At 39.2% G+C, this 17,404-nt stretch overlaps 1 protein-coding gene across 2 annotated transcripts; it reads right to left on the reverse strand.

Annotated features, from left to right (window-relative positions):
* Positions 1–879: 879 nt before the first annotated feature.
* On the reverse strand, positions 880–12,763 carry grap2a (GRB2 related adaptor protein 2a). 2 transcript variants are annotated; one of them, XM_073494368.1, is made up of 8 exons: positions 12,507–12,763; positions 6,106–6,255; positions 5,920–6,011; positions 5,341–5,460; positions 3,201–3,390; positions 2,552–2,644; positions 1,966–2,082; positions 880–1,647 (listed from the first exon to the last, which is right to left on the reverse strand). In XM_073494368.1, exons 2-8 carry the CDS (start codon positions 6,181–6,183, stop codon positions 1,468–1,470), a joined length of 870 nt encoding a protein of 289 aa, XP_073350469.1. In that variant the 5' UTR covers positions 6,184–6,255; positions 12,507–12,763; the 3' UTR covers positions 880–1,467. The 2 variants fall into 2 exon arrangements, with proteins under 2 accessions (XP_073350469.1, XP_073350470.1); XM_073494369.1 differs by having other exon boundaries at positions 1,369–1,647; positions 6,106–6,192; positions 12,507–12,595.
* Positions 12,764–17,404: the final 4,641 nt, after the last annotated feature.

Genomic DNA, 17,404 nt, shown 5'->3' on the forward strand with positions numbered 1-17,404 from the left:
TTAAGGGAAACATTGTACTTTTTACTCCACTACATTTATTTAAAGGCTTAAGTTCCTTTACAGATTTTTTTTCCATACAAAACATATGCAAGTATGTTTTATTATTAAAAACAAAAAAACAATGCATTATTTGCAGCTTTTCCTTTTAATTATCTTAATAATTGTGATATTTTTAATAATGTTGATGTTTGGGGGGGTTGGTTGCTCAAAACAAACATTGTGAAGGTGTCACCCGCAGGTGATTTGAGGGGAACTAATGTAATAGTGACAAGTAGCAATGTATAGTTGCGAGAGAGTGAGAGGAATGATAGAGACACTTCTGCCTGTATCATTTTCTATAATATTCCTGTAATGTTTCTATGATCATGCAGTAGTTTCTGTGCTGCTGAAAGAGTATCAGAGTAGATAATTACAGCGGGCTGAAAATTTAATATGATGCATCAAAATTAATTTAATCTCATTTGTTAGTTAGCATTTCTTGATGAAAGCTATTTTTGGGACATTTTTAAATAGTGTTAATTGCTAATGAGGAGCACAGATGTTAGGATCCAGTCCATGAGTTAGGATGCAGTGCAGCTTTTATTTTGAAGGGGTACTTTCCTTACATCTGGTTGTATTGCTGCAGGCTGTGGCTGATCGCATGCAGCTGGACAAAACTTTGAAGATAGCTTCAGAAATGTATAAATCATTTCAGTTTTCATAGAAATATTCAAATAAAAGGATCAACAGTATCTTATTGGAAACAAAACTGCTTCTTGAACCTTCTTGCTGAGTACCACTGACACATAACGACCTTGTAAAAACTAATTGAGTGGCTTTTCTTTCTCTTCTTCCCCCAAAAGAGCCGTCATCATTCAGAGTTAAGATTTAAACATCAAATCAGTTATAAAAAATTATTTTATTTCCAAGTCAAGGAGCAGCGAGGGAGTTACACGTCTATGTTAAGCAATCAGACTTCTTTAGAAATCTAGTGAATCTTTCATACAAAACCTTTTGTTTTATAAAATACGACTAGACTTACAACATGGGCAGAAACAGTTAGAATAAAGTCGACTCATCAGTCAACCAGCCAACAAGCAATATGCAAATAAATACCTGCTGTCAGACATGTCAATATAAGATGAAACATTCCTCGGTGCCATCTGCAGCAGCTCCTGTCTGCTTCCTGGTTTCAGGAAGTTCCTATGGCTGCGTCTTTGCTTCAGTGACACAAAAAATGTTCAATAAAATCTGAACAAGCACCGCACTGAGTGGCAGCATATATGTGAGTATTATATATCTGAAAACTCTAAGTGACTCAGTCCATTGGGCACCAGCGTCTTGATGAAGTGTTACCATGCGGTGCAGAGATTAGATGAGTCACTGACTGCTCCGGGTTCATAAACACAAATACGGTGCCGCAGGTGCACCTGCAGAGCGAGTCTGTGGATGTGTGCAGGCACAGTAGGTGCATCATCGGGTGTTTTCTCACAGCGTTGATGTGTAGTTGGCAGGAAACAGCCCGCTTCTCCCCCTCAGCCTCCCCTTCCACCACGACGCATCAGTGCGATCCAACACTTCGATGATGTCGCCGGCGCAGAAACCGAGTTCGTCATCTTCCTCTGCGGTGAAGTCGTACAGCGCCTTCACCTGCACCAAGGACGCCCTCTGTGGGACAGCAGAAGACTATCAACACCTGACAGATCGGCTCAGTAAATACAACTGTTAAAGATGAGTATTTATGTTGTGTTTTCAGTGCACAAACTGACAATTTGAGGACATGAATTACTTATTTGAGGATTTGAAAATTATTCAAAATTTGGACAACTGCTGAGATGATTTAACAAATCAACTGACAGAAATGAATCAGTTACGACGTTTTAAAACCAATGAATCGTTGAAGTCAGTCATCCACAAGTTCTAGTTTCAGATTAGATGCTGTGTTTAGGACTGTCGGTCACAGAGCAGAGAGGACGGCAGGCTGACCTGAGGGAGCGGCATGGTTTCAGACGTGCGACGAGGAGGACAAGCAGAGCTGATGGGACTGCTTCTTCCTGGGGCACAGATGGTGGAAGCTCGCTCCTCCAGACCGGCTCTCTTAGCCTGGGAAAGAAGGAAAAACACAACTGTTCAGGTTTCTGATTTAACTGATTACGAACTAAAACATTTGCATTCAATTATGATATGAGTCATAATGATAGAGAGCTGTGAGTCACACACAGGGACACCTGGACGCCCCGGGGGTTACTTCTGCAATGTCTTGGCAGACTTTGTGGACCGTGGAGTGTTTTTTGATTTATTTGAAGAAATAGAAATTAAGACTGAGAAAAAAATAGTTGACAGCTAAGTAGCTGAAATGTTCCGAGTGGTGTTACACGTGTAAACTTTACCAAACTGACCTCACTGACCGCTCGACTGTGTCAAAATATTGTGACCATATCTGCTTTTATACAACCGATAGTGTGGCGCAACACAATGATAAATGTTGGTATATAGTGGAAGTGAGAGTGTGTGTGTGTGTGTGTGTGTGTGTGTGTGTGTGTGCGTGCGTGTGTTTGGTGTGTATACATACCAGCTGGTTGTAAGGCTGGTCTGAAGCTCTGCGCGGTGTAGCAGCGACGGCTGCAGCTGTGGTACGCTGCTCAGGCAAACTTCCTCTCTTCACCTGTAAGAAACACACAGGAAGTAGATGCAACGCACTGTGACATCAAAATAAGTGCATCAGGAACTACTGTAAAGCAAAAAAAAGAAAAAAAAACAGATAGTTTCTATTTATAAGTTCGTAAATCAAATATCTTTCATCTCAAGCGCACAAAGAGGTGTACGCCCTGTAGACTCATGCGGTGTTGGTTTTTTTACAGGAAGTAAGCAAACACATTCTCATAAACAACCAAAATCATTTCAGATATAGGCTTGTTTCCTTAGTTACACAAGGAACTATTAAGCCTGCAATACGTGGGCATACAAGAGCAAAAAAATAAATTGGAATAAAATAAAACAAAACTTTAAATAATGTAACACAAACAGGATGTTTTGCGCAGAACTGAAGCAAATAAACCCTAAAAGTCAGCCTCGAAACCTGATAACAAGCTGCTTCTCTAATATACAGTAAAACAGACTGGACTGTAGGTAGTGACCTTCAGATTATCACAGGTGTTAATGTAACTACACGAAGCACCTGTGTTGAACACATCTCTTACCGTCTCTGGCATGTCTCTTACCGACTGGGCCATGGAGGGGCTCCTGCTGTCCGAGCTGCCGTCGTTGAGGTAGATCTCCCTGGTTTTAGAGATGGAGGTGACCTTGTAGTAGTCCACCAGCTTGTTGAGGGAGGTGAACTTCTCCGACCACAGGAAGTACTGGCCTTTGTTGTCTTTCATCACTTTGAAGTGCTGGACGTCGTTCTCGTGTCTGAGGGGAAGATAAAGCACACAAGGAGTCAAGTGTTAAGCTACAGTCATCCCGTCATTCCAGAGGTTCAGCTGTTTCCTCGTCTGGATTGTCCTCTGCTGGTCAGTGTACAAAACTACTACATTAAAGTTTAATGGAAAGGAATAAATCTAATCTTGGTGGCTTTAATGGAGCCGAGAATAGACCTAAAGAAAGCTTGGCCCACTGTGCAGGGTACGGATTGAATTTTTTCCACTGGTGTACTCGAGGACTTCAGACACGCTGAGGTAAACTAACTGAGCCTCATGTTGGAGGGCTGCTACACTCTGCCTCCGTGTTTACTCTACCACTGTTTCTGCAGCTGTCTCCTGGTTGTAAATATGTCAAGTGCTGCAGAGTTTTGCAGCACATTAGAGGGCGAGCTGATGAGTCAGAGTTTACCTCTTTTATATATATTGACGGGCGTCGAGGGGAAAATTGGTTTGCTGACGGTTAAATCAGGCTACTAAGTGTAACTGACCTTTCAACAGATTCCAATCACAGTTTTATGTGTTAAAAAACACCAAATCAACCAGATTCGTAATAAAACTCTAAATTAGACACGATCTGAAAATGTGGGTATGTTGTTTGAATTGTAATTGTGAAAGTCAGGAGTTTAAAGATTTACGATAACGACGGATACGACAAAAAATTCCCCTAAAGTTGACATCAGTTCTGTCAACTTGTTTTTGAGGGCGAGACGATCATCACTAATAAATCTGTCTTCATTCCTTTATATCGTCTCTCCCAGCATCTAATTAAACACATTCCTGTGCTGCTGTGAACACATCAGCACATGGCTAACAGGTAGCCTACCGGCTAGATATAGATAAACATTATAAATTAAAAGAGCTGAATCAAAGATAATGAACTTCATTGTTGTATTTTTGTTGCATTTGGAGGTGAAGCTAACGTATCGAACAAACCCACTTTGACCTCAAACAAGACCAATTACCATCACAACCTTTATGAAATAGCTTTTATTTGACCTGTTTTAATTTGAGGCATGAAATCGACCGTTCACTCCACTGCCCTCCTTTATTTCTGTTGCTCTTCCTGTCAAGCTTTGTGCTTTGTAAGAGTTTCTTGCCCCAATTACCTTAGTATCAGGTTATGTCGGGTCTGTCACTGAACAACAACTCATGGGACAGTGTGTATTCTCAGAGAATGGTTTTCAGGATAACAGGCTATCAGACATATGGGCTTTCAGTACAATGATACACTTTTCATTGTACTGAAATTTCGATTACAGTGTGGACATAGTTTGTCCTCGCATTGCACTACAGTCCCATGCAATGGGTGACTGATGTTTGCTGAGAAAAAATGTAAGATCGGACCTTTATCTTGCTCCAAGATAACTCTTTTTAGCTGATTACCTTACATACCTGAACAGTAGCCGAGAATGAAAACTAACCAGTGTTTCTGGCTGATGTAAAGATACTTCAGGTAACGTTGTAGCTTGGCGAGTGTAAACATTTACAAATCAAATAAAAAGCAAAGCTAACGCTGCTGCAACACAGTGGGATGTGTGCTTTTTAGGTTAATCCCACAAAGTAATGAAGTATGAACTGTCTCTACTATCGAGCCGGACATGCTAATGTTTGCAGCTGACATTATAGCAGACAAACACACGATTTAATCCATCACTTACACTTTTTCTCCTGTATTTTCTGTTTTGAAGAAGGTTAAAAAAAAGGAAACCACTATTGAAACTCGTTTTATATTCAGTATATTTTATACTACAGTCCGTTGCTGCAGGTGATTGATGATTTGCTAAGTTATGACTGGTCAATCAGGGGACACTGATACAAAGCTCCATCACAGGCTTTTCTTCAAGATATGATGCGGCCATCTTCAAGACAAAGCAAAGACCAGCGACTGTTAAGGTGTTCTGATGAATGTGTGCACTATTTGAACACTATTTCGACTCACTTGACGGAGATGGAGAAATCTCCAGGGGAACTCTGACACCCTCGGATCACGAAGTCTCCCACATCTTTGTACCTCAGGAGTTCCTCTGCAGCGCTGCGACTGGCGTTCTCCTGAAACCACCTAAACTCACACACACACACACACACACACACACACACACAGACACACAGAGGATATGATGCTGCCTCTTATCTGATGTAAACCACACACACACACACACACACCCCTACAGCCGGTCTCACATATCTTACTGTACTTCCTTTATCTTAAATAAGTACAGCTTTTTAGTCCACAAGAACAAGAAAGGCGAACTTGAGTTAAATCTTTCTGTCGTCGAGCATTATTTCATTACAGTCTTATTCCTGGTCTCTGGAGTTTATTATCAAAAAGTCAGAAATCATCTCATCAAATGTTTTTATCTTAGTCCTGTCGCACAATTAACAACTGTCGGCCTGGAGCGGATCTTAAACTGTAGAATCAGGAGGATTTGTGCTTTAATATGAAGCATATTTTATAAAGGTTGAGTGAGGATTAATCTAGACTGCATCCGAAATAAGAAAAAGAAGCTCCCTCTCTCACCTCGGAGACTGCATCTCGATGTAGTTTTGTGGTACGAATCCTTCATGTCCGTTCATCTCTGCTTTGTACCACTCATCCTGAGGGCTTAAAATCTGAGCAGAAGAAGTAAAGGAACAAGGCGTCACACAACAGTAATAAAACATTTCGAAGCCACACTGAGAAATAATCTGATCGACACGCACTGACCTTCAGAATATCGCCCTTTCTGAAGCTGAGCTCGTCGTCCGCTGTGGCATTAAAATCATACTTTCCTCTGGCTTCCATCAGGACCGGCTGAAGAGTCAGAGACAAAGACAAGGTGCAAAGTGACGATCAGAGCGTCCACGACAAGTGTTTCTGTGCAGGGAGGGGGAAAAAAAGAGGGAAGGAAAAAAACGTAAAACTTTATGCGTGCATGTCGAACGAAAATCAGAGCTCTGAGAGCAGAGATGCTTCTCTCTCTCCGAGGTGTTAATGTGCTGATGAGTTTGTATCTTGACACACACGAGCTGTGGTTTTGGGAGGGTCACAAGATCATTTTTTTAAGAAGTCACAAGATCATTTTTAAAACTGTTCACAGGTATTTACACAGAAATTATCACATTTGTAACCTTTTTGGTAATGTGTCATTTCTGTGGTGTACTTTTTCAACAAGTGCATAAAGTGTCAAGCTGATAAAACAATGTTTACTGTGTTTTTTGAGCTGTTAATGAGGTCACATGGTCTCCGGGATCCAGAGGACAACATTAGGGTTCATATACACTAAGTGAAAATGGACTGGATGAAGGAAAGGTACTGATTTTTATAAAAGAGCTGACTTTAAATATATTCTTACACAACAGTATCAGTAATGTATCAGATTTCGTATAACCATTACACAATATGTGGTCATATGTGACGAAGCTATCTGGTGGTAAACTCTTGACCGACATGAATGAAAAACACTGACATGACATGTGGAGAGCAGAAGAACTGGACTTGTAATCTAAATTAGGAAGAGTCACAGAAGCCGCTTCCTCATCGGCTACAGATTCACAAACAGAGGACGGGGATGCGGAGGTCGGTACGATGACTGAAATGTAAATTATTAAAAGAGTTAAACTTCTGAAACTTGGATCAAAAGGCAAATTAAAGCTGCAGGAACGGTTTGAGCCTCATGAGAGCCGTTACTGTATCTTGGGTGTAAGATTTGGTTATTTTCCCACAGACGTGAATAAAACCTTCCCTCTGTTTGTGGTTACGGAGTGAAGGATGTGGTGAGTTATCGTGTAAAATACTGACTATCTTCGCTTCACTCATGCAGCTGTAGAGCGCTCTGCAAGCTCAGAACCTGCCACTTTGAACTCCAGTACCTTAAATAGTGATATGAAATACTAATAATACTAATACGAATGATATTCACTTTACCCGAGGGGCGAATAAACATCCCTTAAAAACAAGATCAATAACAAGATCAATGCTCTTTTAATCTTCAGCCAGTGAAATGAACCTGAATTTCTGAATTTTAGTCCTCGTGTTTTATCTTTTCCATCTTTTTTTTTTGGATGTGTAAGGAAAAATGTAATACCCCCACAAAACAACAAGCAGCCAGTGTTTAAGGCAAAAGGATAAGGGCCTTGTGCAGAGTCTGATACAGACAAAACTAAAGTAAACAGTTAAAATGATATTCGGTTAGAAAAGTAAAAAGTTGGACTTTACTTTGACACCATTACATCAACAGGAAAACACTACAGGATCATTTATATTAGTAGTTGAAGTGTGATCGTACCAGAACGTTCGATTGGAGAACACACCGGATGTTAGATTGTTGGATAAACGGTTGAAATAGTCACGATTGTGTCACAGATTAACAGTTTAATTGGTTCGCTGAAAGTAAGAATAAGAAGTGAAGTGAAAAAAGCTAAACTTAAAAACTTAAAACAGGTCAAAGATACATGTTTGAGATAGTTATCTAGAGGTCATGGATCAGACTAATAGCTGTAACAGCTAAACATACTGGAAAAAAAGTGAAAAATTAATAGATACATGGTTGAAACATCCAGCTTGTGCCACTCCAATACAAACATGACATGAATATTGACAATTCAGCTGTGGGGCTACGTCCGATCAATGTTAATCTCGGGGAACAGAGCAGACCAAAAACATTTCTGAAGCACTTTTGGTTCTTGCACTGTTCAAAGTCTGATAATAATGTACTTTGTTCCCTGAACACTCACTATTCTTTCCAAGAAACAGTTTCGTTCTCATTCCAGTTTTAACTGCTGGCCATGTGTTGAAAAGCAGAAATAAGTAAAGAGGAAATCAAGTACAGTTTTAGTGCGGCGAGCTGTTCCTGCATGACTGCTGGTCTTTGTTCTGATCTCCTCTCTAATCTCTAACTCACACCCCTCCTGCTTGAGACAACATTTAATGAGTGATGTTACAAAGTCTGACATCAGCTTCTACTGCGTGGACTCTGTGACTGTAATCACATTACAGTTGTAAAAGTTTTGTTTTGTGCAACATGGAAGTAGAAACAACCTATAATGTAAATGTACATGAATGAAGTCAGTGGTACAGATCACGCTCTTATGCTCAGTAGGTTAAAAGCTAGTTCAGATGAGCTTTCGGGACCTTTTAAGGGCTTTTGACTGGGACTCTTTCATTTCTCTTGTACCAATTATTTTTATTTATCTAATTTATTTCTCATCCCACTCTTGTCTCGTGACAGTATCTACTCCTGTAACCCTGAAGGTTTTCTTGCAGCCATGTACCCTCCTCCACTCCTTTCTTTAAAAAAAACAATCAAAACTTAAATGTCAGAAAGAAAAATTGTTTTAACCGGCACTCAGGTACATTTGCAATTCTAGCAGCAGTTAATGGCGTCTGTGACAGTGAAGGATTTAACCACGAAGGTGCTGACAGCAGCGAGCTGGTCAGCATTTCAGCAGCGCGACACGTGACGAGTGGTTTTCCTGTACTACTTAAAAGCCACCGCCTTACAGTGCCTGACTTGTATTTGAAATATTTACTCTAAAGACAAATAGGACAGGCTACCATATACTGACAAGCGCTGCAGCTAACCATTATGTTCATTATTGATTAATGTGCCAATTAATCTTCTATATTGATGATTATTTTGTGGTCTAAAGACGCCTTGTTTGTTCTGACCAACAGTCAAAACTCAAAGATATTCAGTTTATTGTCATACAACAAAGAAAAGCAGAACAAACTCACAATTAATTGGTTATATTAGTACTACTACAACAAATTATTATTTTCATTAGTGATTATCTGCCTATTCAATTCTGGATTAATTAATTGTGTCGTCTATAAAATATTTGCGTCCGACCATCGGTCCAAAACCGATAAATATTCAGTCTGCTATCATTGACGACAAAGAAAACCAACACATTTTCACATTTTAGGAGCTAGAACCACTGAATACTTGGCAACAACTGATAAGGTCATTGAACTCATTGCCAATAAATGTTTTTTAACACATTGAAGTTGTCTATCACCTCAGATTGGTCAACATTAAATATACTCAAGAGCTTAACAACTCTGACAAAGAGCTAATTCAAGTCAGCATGAAGCATTTTTGTCAGTGGTGATAGAATCAACAGCATTAATAGTTTCATCTGTGAGTTGAAGTGTTGCCTGCAGTGTTGCATTAAGTTTCACTGTCTTGACTGACAGGGTGTTTCATTCTCATTCTGCACCTGCACCGTCAACTGCACGGTCTGTGAGCACACTCATGTAGATGCAGAAGGTTTTTTGAATCAGACGAGAGAAGCAGCTAAAACTGTTTGAATTGATTCCTTTTTCTGAAACAATCACACTGTTGTTCTCCATCTTTCAAACGTGTTTCTACCAGCAGTTGAGGAAGTTTTCAGATCCTTTACCTGCATACATGAAACAAAAAATGCTCCATTACAAGTCAAATGCTTGCATTGAAATGTCACTTCAGTTAAAGTATAGTCAAATGTTCCCTGTGAGTGTTGCAGTGTTAAACATTATATTATTTCATTGTTATAATACTGATGCATTAATGTGTAAGCTGCCCAAAGTGGGACCAGCGGGCCACAGCTGGCCCATAACATTAAATCTGGCCCACCACATGTTTCCAACAACAGAAAAATCTAATATAAATCTAATTATTAATTATTTCCATAGTTCGAACCTCAATGAAGTTTCGTTCCTGGAACCATCTTGCATCTTCACAAAACAACACGACACATCATATTTTTTATTTTGGCACATAGCTCATCACTGAGTTTCAGTTTTGGCCCTCCGAGAAAAAGGTTTAGACACTGTGGTCGGTCAAAGTGGAGCCAGTTTACCTCCTTCATAAAGTATAATAAACACGCAAGTTTCACCACTGCAGAACAGGCTGAACTATACTTACTCAAGTAAAAGTACCAAGAAATACTCCATTACAAATAAAAGGCCAGCGTTCCATAAATAAAATTACATGAGTATTATCAGCAAAATGTGCTTAAAGCATGAGAAGTAAAAGTACTCGCTCTGCAGTAACATGTACCCTGTGGTTGATGTATTATTGTGTGTGACACTGTCAGATTGTTAATACTGAGGAATCGGTGTGTAAGCAGCATTAAACTGTTGTAGCTGCGGCAGGTGGATCTAGTCTGAACTACTTCAGATGCACTTTAGTCCGGTCCAGTGTAGTGTAGACCAGTGTGTGTCGCGATATCGCAATATTCAGAGTAAACACATTGTGTTTATAAAACATATATGACAATATTGTGTGAGTAATCCAGAGAAGATGCTTGTCCTTGTGCATCTTTTGTTTTTGAGTTCGTCTGGTCGCCTAATTCACTAATAATTAAGTGTAATTGTCCTTTTTTACACTTAGGAAGTGTTATCTAAAAATGATGGTTACAGACTCTCTCCACCTCCCTACTTTTGTATTTTGAGGGTAATTTATTTGGCAAAAAAAAAAAAAGTTAAAGACTTATTTAATTGCATTTGTTCTTTCAAATTTTCTATGGAAAATGCAATAGTATCTTTATCATGGCTCCTTTTTGCCCACAATACTCGTGTAGTTAAGATCTGATATGGTGACAGCTCGAGTCCAGTGGTCCGGCCCCTGCAAAGGGTCCCAAGATAAATCTGAGGGGTCGTGAGATCATTAAGGAGACAATTTTGTTTTAATATTTTAGATTTTTTGGTGAAACATGAATCATTTGGACAGTTATCTTGATGAAACCATGTGAGAATGTAAGAGGGGAAATCATGGGACAAGAAGCCCCCAAACAAACACCAAAGTTTGTAGGCTGTGATTTCTGGCGGGCAAAAGGCGACAGGAAACACAGTGAGAGAGCGGACGTCACGCAGCAAAGTGGCCACAGGTTGGAAAGTTGGGCCGCTGCGGCGAGGACACAACGCTTCTGTACATGGCCACGCTCTACCTAAGAGCTACTGGGGTGCCCCAGGCTGCAATTAATCTATTATTGATTAATGCTCAGCTTATTTTTTTCCATTATGAGTTAATCATTTAGTCTATGAAATGTAAAAATAAAGTGAAAATAATACGCTGATTACAATTTCCCAGGGCCGGAGGTGACATCTTTTCAAATTGCTTGTGTTGTTGTCTTGTTTTGTAAATGATTATTGCAAAAAAGCAGCAAATCTGAGAAGCTGGAGCAAAGATGCTGGTGTCATTTAACTCTTACACCATATCTCAATATAACAATATCCAAAATCTAAGACGATATATGGTCTAATATCAGGATAACATAATATATCAATATACTGCCCAGCTGTGGGAAATTATAATTACTTTTCTGGTGTTAACAACAAAATGATTCATTGAGAAACCTAATTAATTAACCTAATTGTGCCTGTGTGGCTCCTGCCAATCAGCTCATCCCTCAGTCCTCTTGTTAACCAGCTCATTCAGTGTTTCTTCCCTCTCAGGGTGCAGAAGGGTGTGTACCACACTTGCAGAGGAGGACGTCTTGACATGAGGTCACTCACATCTCCGTCACCAGAGATCAAACAGGTCATTGACCCCTAACTCTGACCTCTGACCTCTCTGGAGACAGACAATTGATTGACATACAAATTATAGGCCTAAATTGTTTTTTAAGAACCCATTGTGAATGATTCGGTATCATTTATCACCTCTCTCTCTCTCTCTCACGCTAACAATAGCTTTTTAAACCACATCCCCAAAGCAAGAGAGGGTAAAAATAATGTAACTGAGCAGAACCAAACAGCAGGGTCCAGCACACAAACACATAAATAGCAACAAAATGATGAAGATATAACCTGCGTGTACATGCATGCAAGTATAACTGGGTGATAAGAGTGCAGATGTCAATGCAACAGGTTATAACTACTCTTAAAAAGCCTGATTATTATGTGTAATGTTGCAGGAGGGTTTCATATATTGAAATAAAACGACGTGTTGTAAAAAAAAATGCACAGTAAAGATGGTTGTTTTAATGAGCATGCAGATGAAGGAAAGAGAAGTGAGAAATAGACAGAGTGAGAAAGAGGAAGAGGACTGAGCCGTTGCTAAGATGAATCATATTTACAAGGAAGTCTGCTGTGTGATTATTATAAAGATGTCTGATATTTAATCAACAGCGTGTTCATCTTACCTTCTCCTCCTCCTCTCCGGAGCTGGACTTCAACTTGCGGGGAGTTTTATTCTAAGGCTGGCCTCTTCTCCCTCCCAGGTGTGAACACGGCAGCATATTTGTGAGCCCGAAAATGTTTGCAGGAACAAAATAAAAAGTGTGTTTGTCTGAGGAGGACGTGTCCTCTGCTCTGCCGAGTGGCTGAACTCGAGTAAAGACGGAAGATAGATGAGCTCCGTGCGGCCGCTGAGCCTCTGCGGTCGTCGCTCCGCTGCTCTGATGAGACCCGCCTCTCCTCGAGGTACCAGCCACGGAGCGGGGGGGACAATGTCACTTCCTCCCTTCAAAATAAAGCTCCTCTTCTGCGATGCACCGTGTTTACCAAGCAGTCTCTTCGACATCTTTTTTAGAAAAAAGCTTACTCGCTTTCTTAGATAGTTAGATAACGCCACTCTCATGTCTGTAGGCTACATTTAGCTAAATGTGAAGCTAAAGCTAGCAGCCGGTTAGCTTAGCCTAGCTTAATAACTGCACCAAGTGGAATAGCTAGATTCCAACATTTAGACCCTAATAAAATCCGCTTACTCCAACTAGTTGACAGATTATATCTTCTTAGACACACAAAACAAAGTGTAAAAAAGCTCACTTCTTCCTCAGGGTGACCTTAACGCTCCCGGAAGTGCCTTTTAGCGCCTTCCGGTCTCTGCCCTTGTTGCCTTGGCAACTGCTTCCACCCAGGAAGTGGTCCAACACAAAATGGCGGATTGTTGTCTTGCAATTCCTTTGTCGGGATAAACAAACGCGATACAAAGTGTTAATTAATGACTTTTAGAAGTGCTGGTAGGAGAGTGGACTTTTTTTTGGACACAATTAATGTTTTGTATTTGGAGTAGATGAAGCCTAGCACAATTCAGAAATGTTTTAGCTAGGTGGGCTAACTTAGTCAAACTCTTTGGTGGAAAAACTTAATTAAAAACAAATTATTATTGCAAACTGTATTTCTGTACTTCTTAAACATGTCTAGAAAGCAAATGATTTGTTTACATAAATCCCCTCAAAAACTGGCTCATACTGGCTAGTGCTGTCTCAGATGAGGGTTTTGCTCCTGTCTCTTTAAGGCAGCCCTCTGCTCTGATTGGTCAGCTCACACATGCCCGAGCCAGCACCGGTCACCATGTCTCAGGTCAGTCCTGTCATGTTTTCAGCTTCTAATTAGCTTCACTTGTACCCTGAATAAAGGCATAAATTATGCAAATATGTGACATGGCAACGTAGTGTGATCTCAAGAAGTCATTAAAGGTAGCACTACTGTCAAGGCGTTTCAGACACTTCAAGAGCAGTGTTTTCTGTGGGAGAGAGGAGCTTCTCTAGGTGTGGCCTTTTTAATCTTCAAGATCTTTTATATGCTCAGAAACCTATACAAAACACTGACAACGGGAAAGGAAAAATAACAAAAAAGCATGATAAGTCTCATTTAAATTGTGTTTATATCTTTAATTTGAAAAAAAAATCAATAGACCTTCTCAACATTTTTTAAATATTTTTTATTTTGCAGAAAAGCTAGGCAGTTTCCGGCATCATTCTCTCCCTCTCGGGTTGATTTGACACAGCTTCCTCTTCTTTCCCCAGTATTGCACCACTACCCTTTTTCATCTGTAAACGATTTATGAGTAGAAGGTACAACTCAGCACTTCTGAACCAGTGGTGTAATCGCACATGTACACAAAAAAACACACTTACACATAAAATCTAAACTTGAATAACCCCCTTTATCAGAATGCTACACACCTCACACATATCCTAAGGTGTGATAAATACGTCAGAGATTTGCCACCTCAAGCAAAATGAACTTGACCTTTTTCTCAACCAGTACACCCCCAAAAATGTTTTTAAATGTCAACGTTATGACTCATAGCACTAAGTATTGACCTTCCTCTCATTTGCCAGGACTGATGTGGAATGACCAAAAACAACAGTGAGACTATTTCAAAGAACCTTTCGGTTTTCCAACATGCATCAGTTTAATATTTTAATTTCCAGCTGTACTGTCCGATTGAAATAAAGCTTCTGTGACTTTTCAGCTCCTTTAAAATCTCATCTCTTTTTCAAAGAACAAAAGTAGGTTGTGTCTATTTATTCATCAGGAAAAGGAGGTTTATTAAGTTTATAGAGAGAAAACATGAACGTCCGTGTCTCTTCTCATCTTTGCTGGTGTTACCAGCGAGGTCGGGGAAGTACATCAACACCTGTATCTAAGAAAAGTCCCCCCACACATTGAGATCCAAGTTTGCTCTATTTTTTTTTTTAAAGTTACTTTATTGTTTCATGATAATCAAATGCAGATTAATTTCAAAAGTGTGAACTGTTTTATCACAAATTCAGCTTCAAGTGAACTGAAATATCTCACTGTATGGTTGAAAAAATAAATAACAAATAACAATAACCTGATGTCAGCTGATTTATCAACCAAGCAAAATGGGAAACTGCACCAGGAACCAGGAGGCACCACTATATGTCTTTTAATTATTATTTATTTATTTATTACATATTTTTTTAGTTGTTTCACAAAAGTTGGACATGAACTTAAGTGGACATATAGGTGGCTTCTGCATTCGCTTATTTACTTAGTTATTTGTGTTTTTATGCTGCAAAGAAACAGAGAACAGTTTAATGGTGTGGATTTATTGCACGTGTAAACAAATGGCTGTGATGTGACATTAATTTCTTGAATAAACAATCTGATTTATATTGTTTTTCAATCTTTCACGCTGATCAATTGCAGTAATGATATTATTATACATGCAGTGTTGACGTTCTGCCAATCGGTGACCCTTATCTTGATGGATCGTTATTCTACATGACAGGAAATGTGATTGATTGCTTTAATGACATGCTATTCGGTGTCAGTATTGCTTCACCCTGCTATAATCAACCTGTCCACATATGAATGTAACGTGTTAGTATGAATAACACGTTTTTTCTTAATGCTGCAAACATGCAGACTTAAGTTATAATTTAATGTTAAAGTTGTTAATAAAACTCTCAAAATCTGTTGTTTTCTCGTGTAGCCATATCCAATAATAGACTTCAAAAGCAGTATTCAAGTATGTCTCATAAGTCCGGCCTATAATGTTATTTTCATCTCATAAACACACCTAAATATCTTAATGTCCTGATGTAAAATATACAGTGGATTTCTGCTGTTATAACATTTTCTTAATATGATATAATAATGACATTAAATCCATCAAAATGACAACAAGCAGTCTCCTGTCACAGCATGCATATCTCTCCCTTCCTCCATTTATGTTTTTCTCTATTTTTCTCCATCTATTTATGAAAAGCCTGCAGCAGGAATGAACATCCTCATGCAGTAAAAATAGATGCCAACCTGTCTGAAAGACATTCAGTACAGGTGAATGGATGCTGAAGTGTGCTCAGTGTGGTGTCAGAGCTGGAGAGCAGAAAGAAGAAGTTTGCAGAAAAAGTGTAAAGATGCCTTTTGTGTGTGTGTGTCTGACCTGAATCTTCAAACCGCTCGCTGTGCACAAAAGCTGCAGGTGGAGCTCACTCACATCCGCCTCTCACCCCGTTACTCAATACCACAAAGGCAGACTATACGCTCAGTGTGTGTGTGTGTGTGTGTGTGTGTGTGTGCGTGTGTGTGTGTGTGTGTGTGTGTGTGTGTTAGAGAGAGAGAGAGAGACAGAGAGAGAGAGAGTATATATATGAAGTGCAGGTGTTAGTGGTGGCCGACACTTAATGTGTAAACGTCATGATATGAAAGTGATATCGAAAACACTCTAAACATCTCTGCATCTTTTAAGACAAACATGGATCAACACCAACAAACCTGATGTAAAGATGTTAAAATATTGACACTATTGGTCTGTAATGTCAGTATGTAGTGTTGGGATGTAACTTAATACATTTGATAAAGTTTTTATCAAATTTTACATTTTATGTTTATTTCTACTTCTACTTTAGTTACTAGTGACTTTGCAGATTCAGATTATTAACACTAACATTTTGTTATGGTTTAAAAACAGGAACAGAACAGTAGAAGATCATCGTTTGGCTTAAAATACCTGGTTTTGTTGCCATGAACACGACGGGAAAATGTTCTGACATCTCATTTAAAATATCCAGTGGGTTCATTTCACACTTTCCTCCCGTTATCATAAACATCAGCACACTGTATTTTTCACTATTATCAACAAAAGAGCTGTGAGAAACACTGTCACTGATGCACTGCTGCTGCACCAGGTGTCACTATACATCATTACAGTTAAACCAGCTCTGTTAATGTAATGAGGCGTGTTGTTGCAGTTCATCTTTACTGCCACGAGATGGAGCGCTTGACGTACACAAGCCTCAGCAGGAGGACTGAAGCTTCAGGACTTATTTTCTGTTACAGGGTTGTACACAGATTCATAAGGCTGTGTGAAAAATAAACACTAAAGCTTATGAATTATACACAAGCAACATTTTGTCACTGTTTTTCCTTTATCTATCTAAATTTCATTTTATGTGACATTTGCATAATCTGATCCTCTGTAGCCTTTTTTTGATGGACAATTAAAAAACAAGTTGCACAACTAAAGAAAAAAATCTACAAGCAAATGAATAAATAAAACTAGAAATCACACATACCACATATTATCATACTTGTGCCAAGGTTTTTTCGGTTATTTGGATGATTATTTTACAGTAACAATAGAAAATATGAAGATTATTTTTATCTGCATCATGATGAGAAAACACAAAACAATGTGTTCAGCTGCAGTGAGCTATGCCTGTCTCACCATATTAAGAAAACCATTTAAAAAATCTGTTAATTTTTGTTTGTTTGTTTGTTTGTTTGTTTGTTTTCTGCTCCTAGTGGTCAAACATGGATGAATACAGCTTTAAAGTTGGCG

Source organism: Pagrus major, chromosome 23, assembly GCF_040436345.1.
Source record: "Pagrus major chromosome 23, Pma_NU_1.0".
Lineage (NCBI taxonomy): Eukaryota > Metazoa > Chordata > Actinopteri > Spariformes > Sparidae > Pagrus > Pagrus major.

Excerpts from the sequence above, each read along its gene's own strand:
- grap2a (XM_073494368.1), bottom strand. The coding sequence starts at position 6,183 with ATGGAAGCCAGAGGAAAGTATGATTTTAATGCCACAGCGGACGACGAG. Across the intron at positions 2,083-2,551 it reads ACCAGCCTTACAACCAGCTG|GCTAAGAGAGCCGGTCTGGA; the intron begins GTATGTATACAC and ends CTTCTTTCCCAG. Across the intron at positions 1,648-1,965 it reads AAACCATGCCGCTCCCTCAG|AGGGCGTCCTTGGTGCAGGT; the intron begins GTCAGCCTGCCG and ends GCTGTCCCACAG.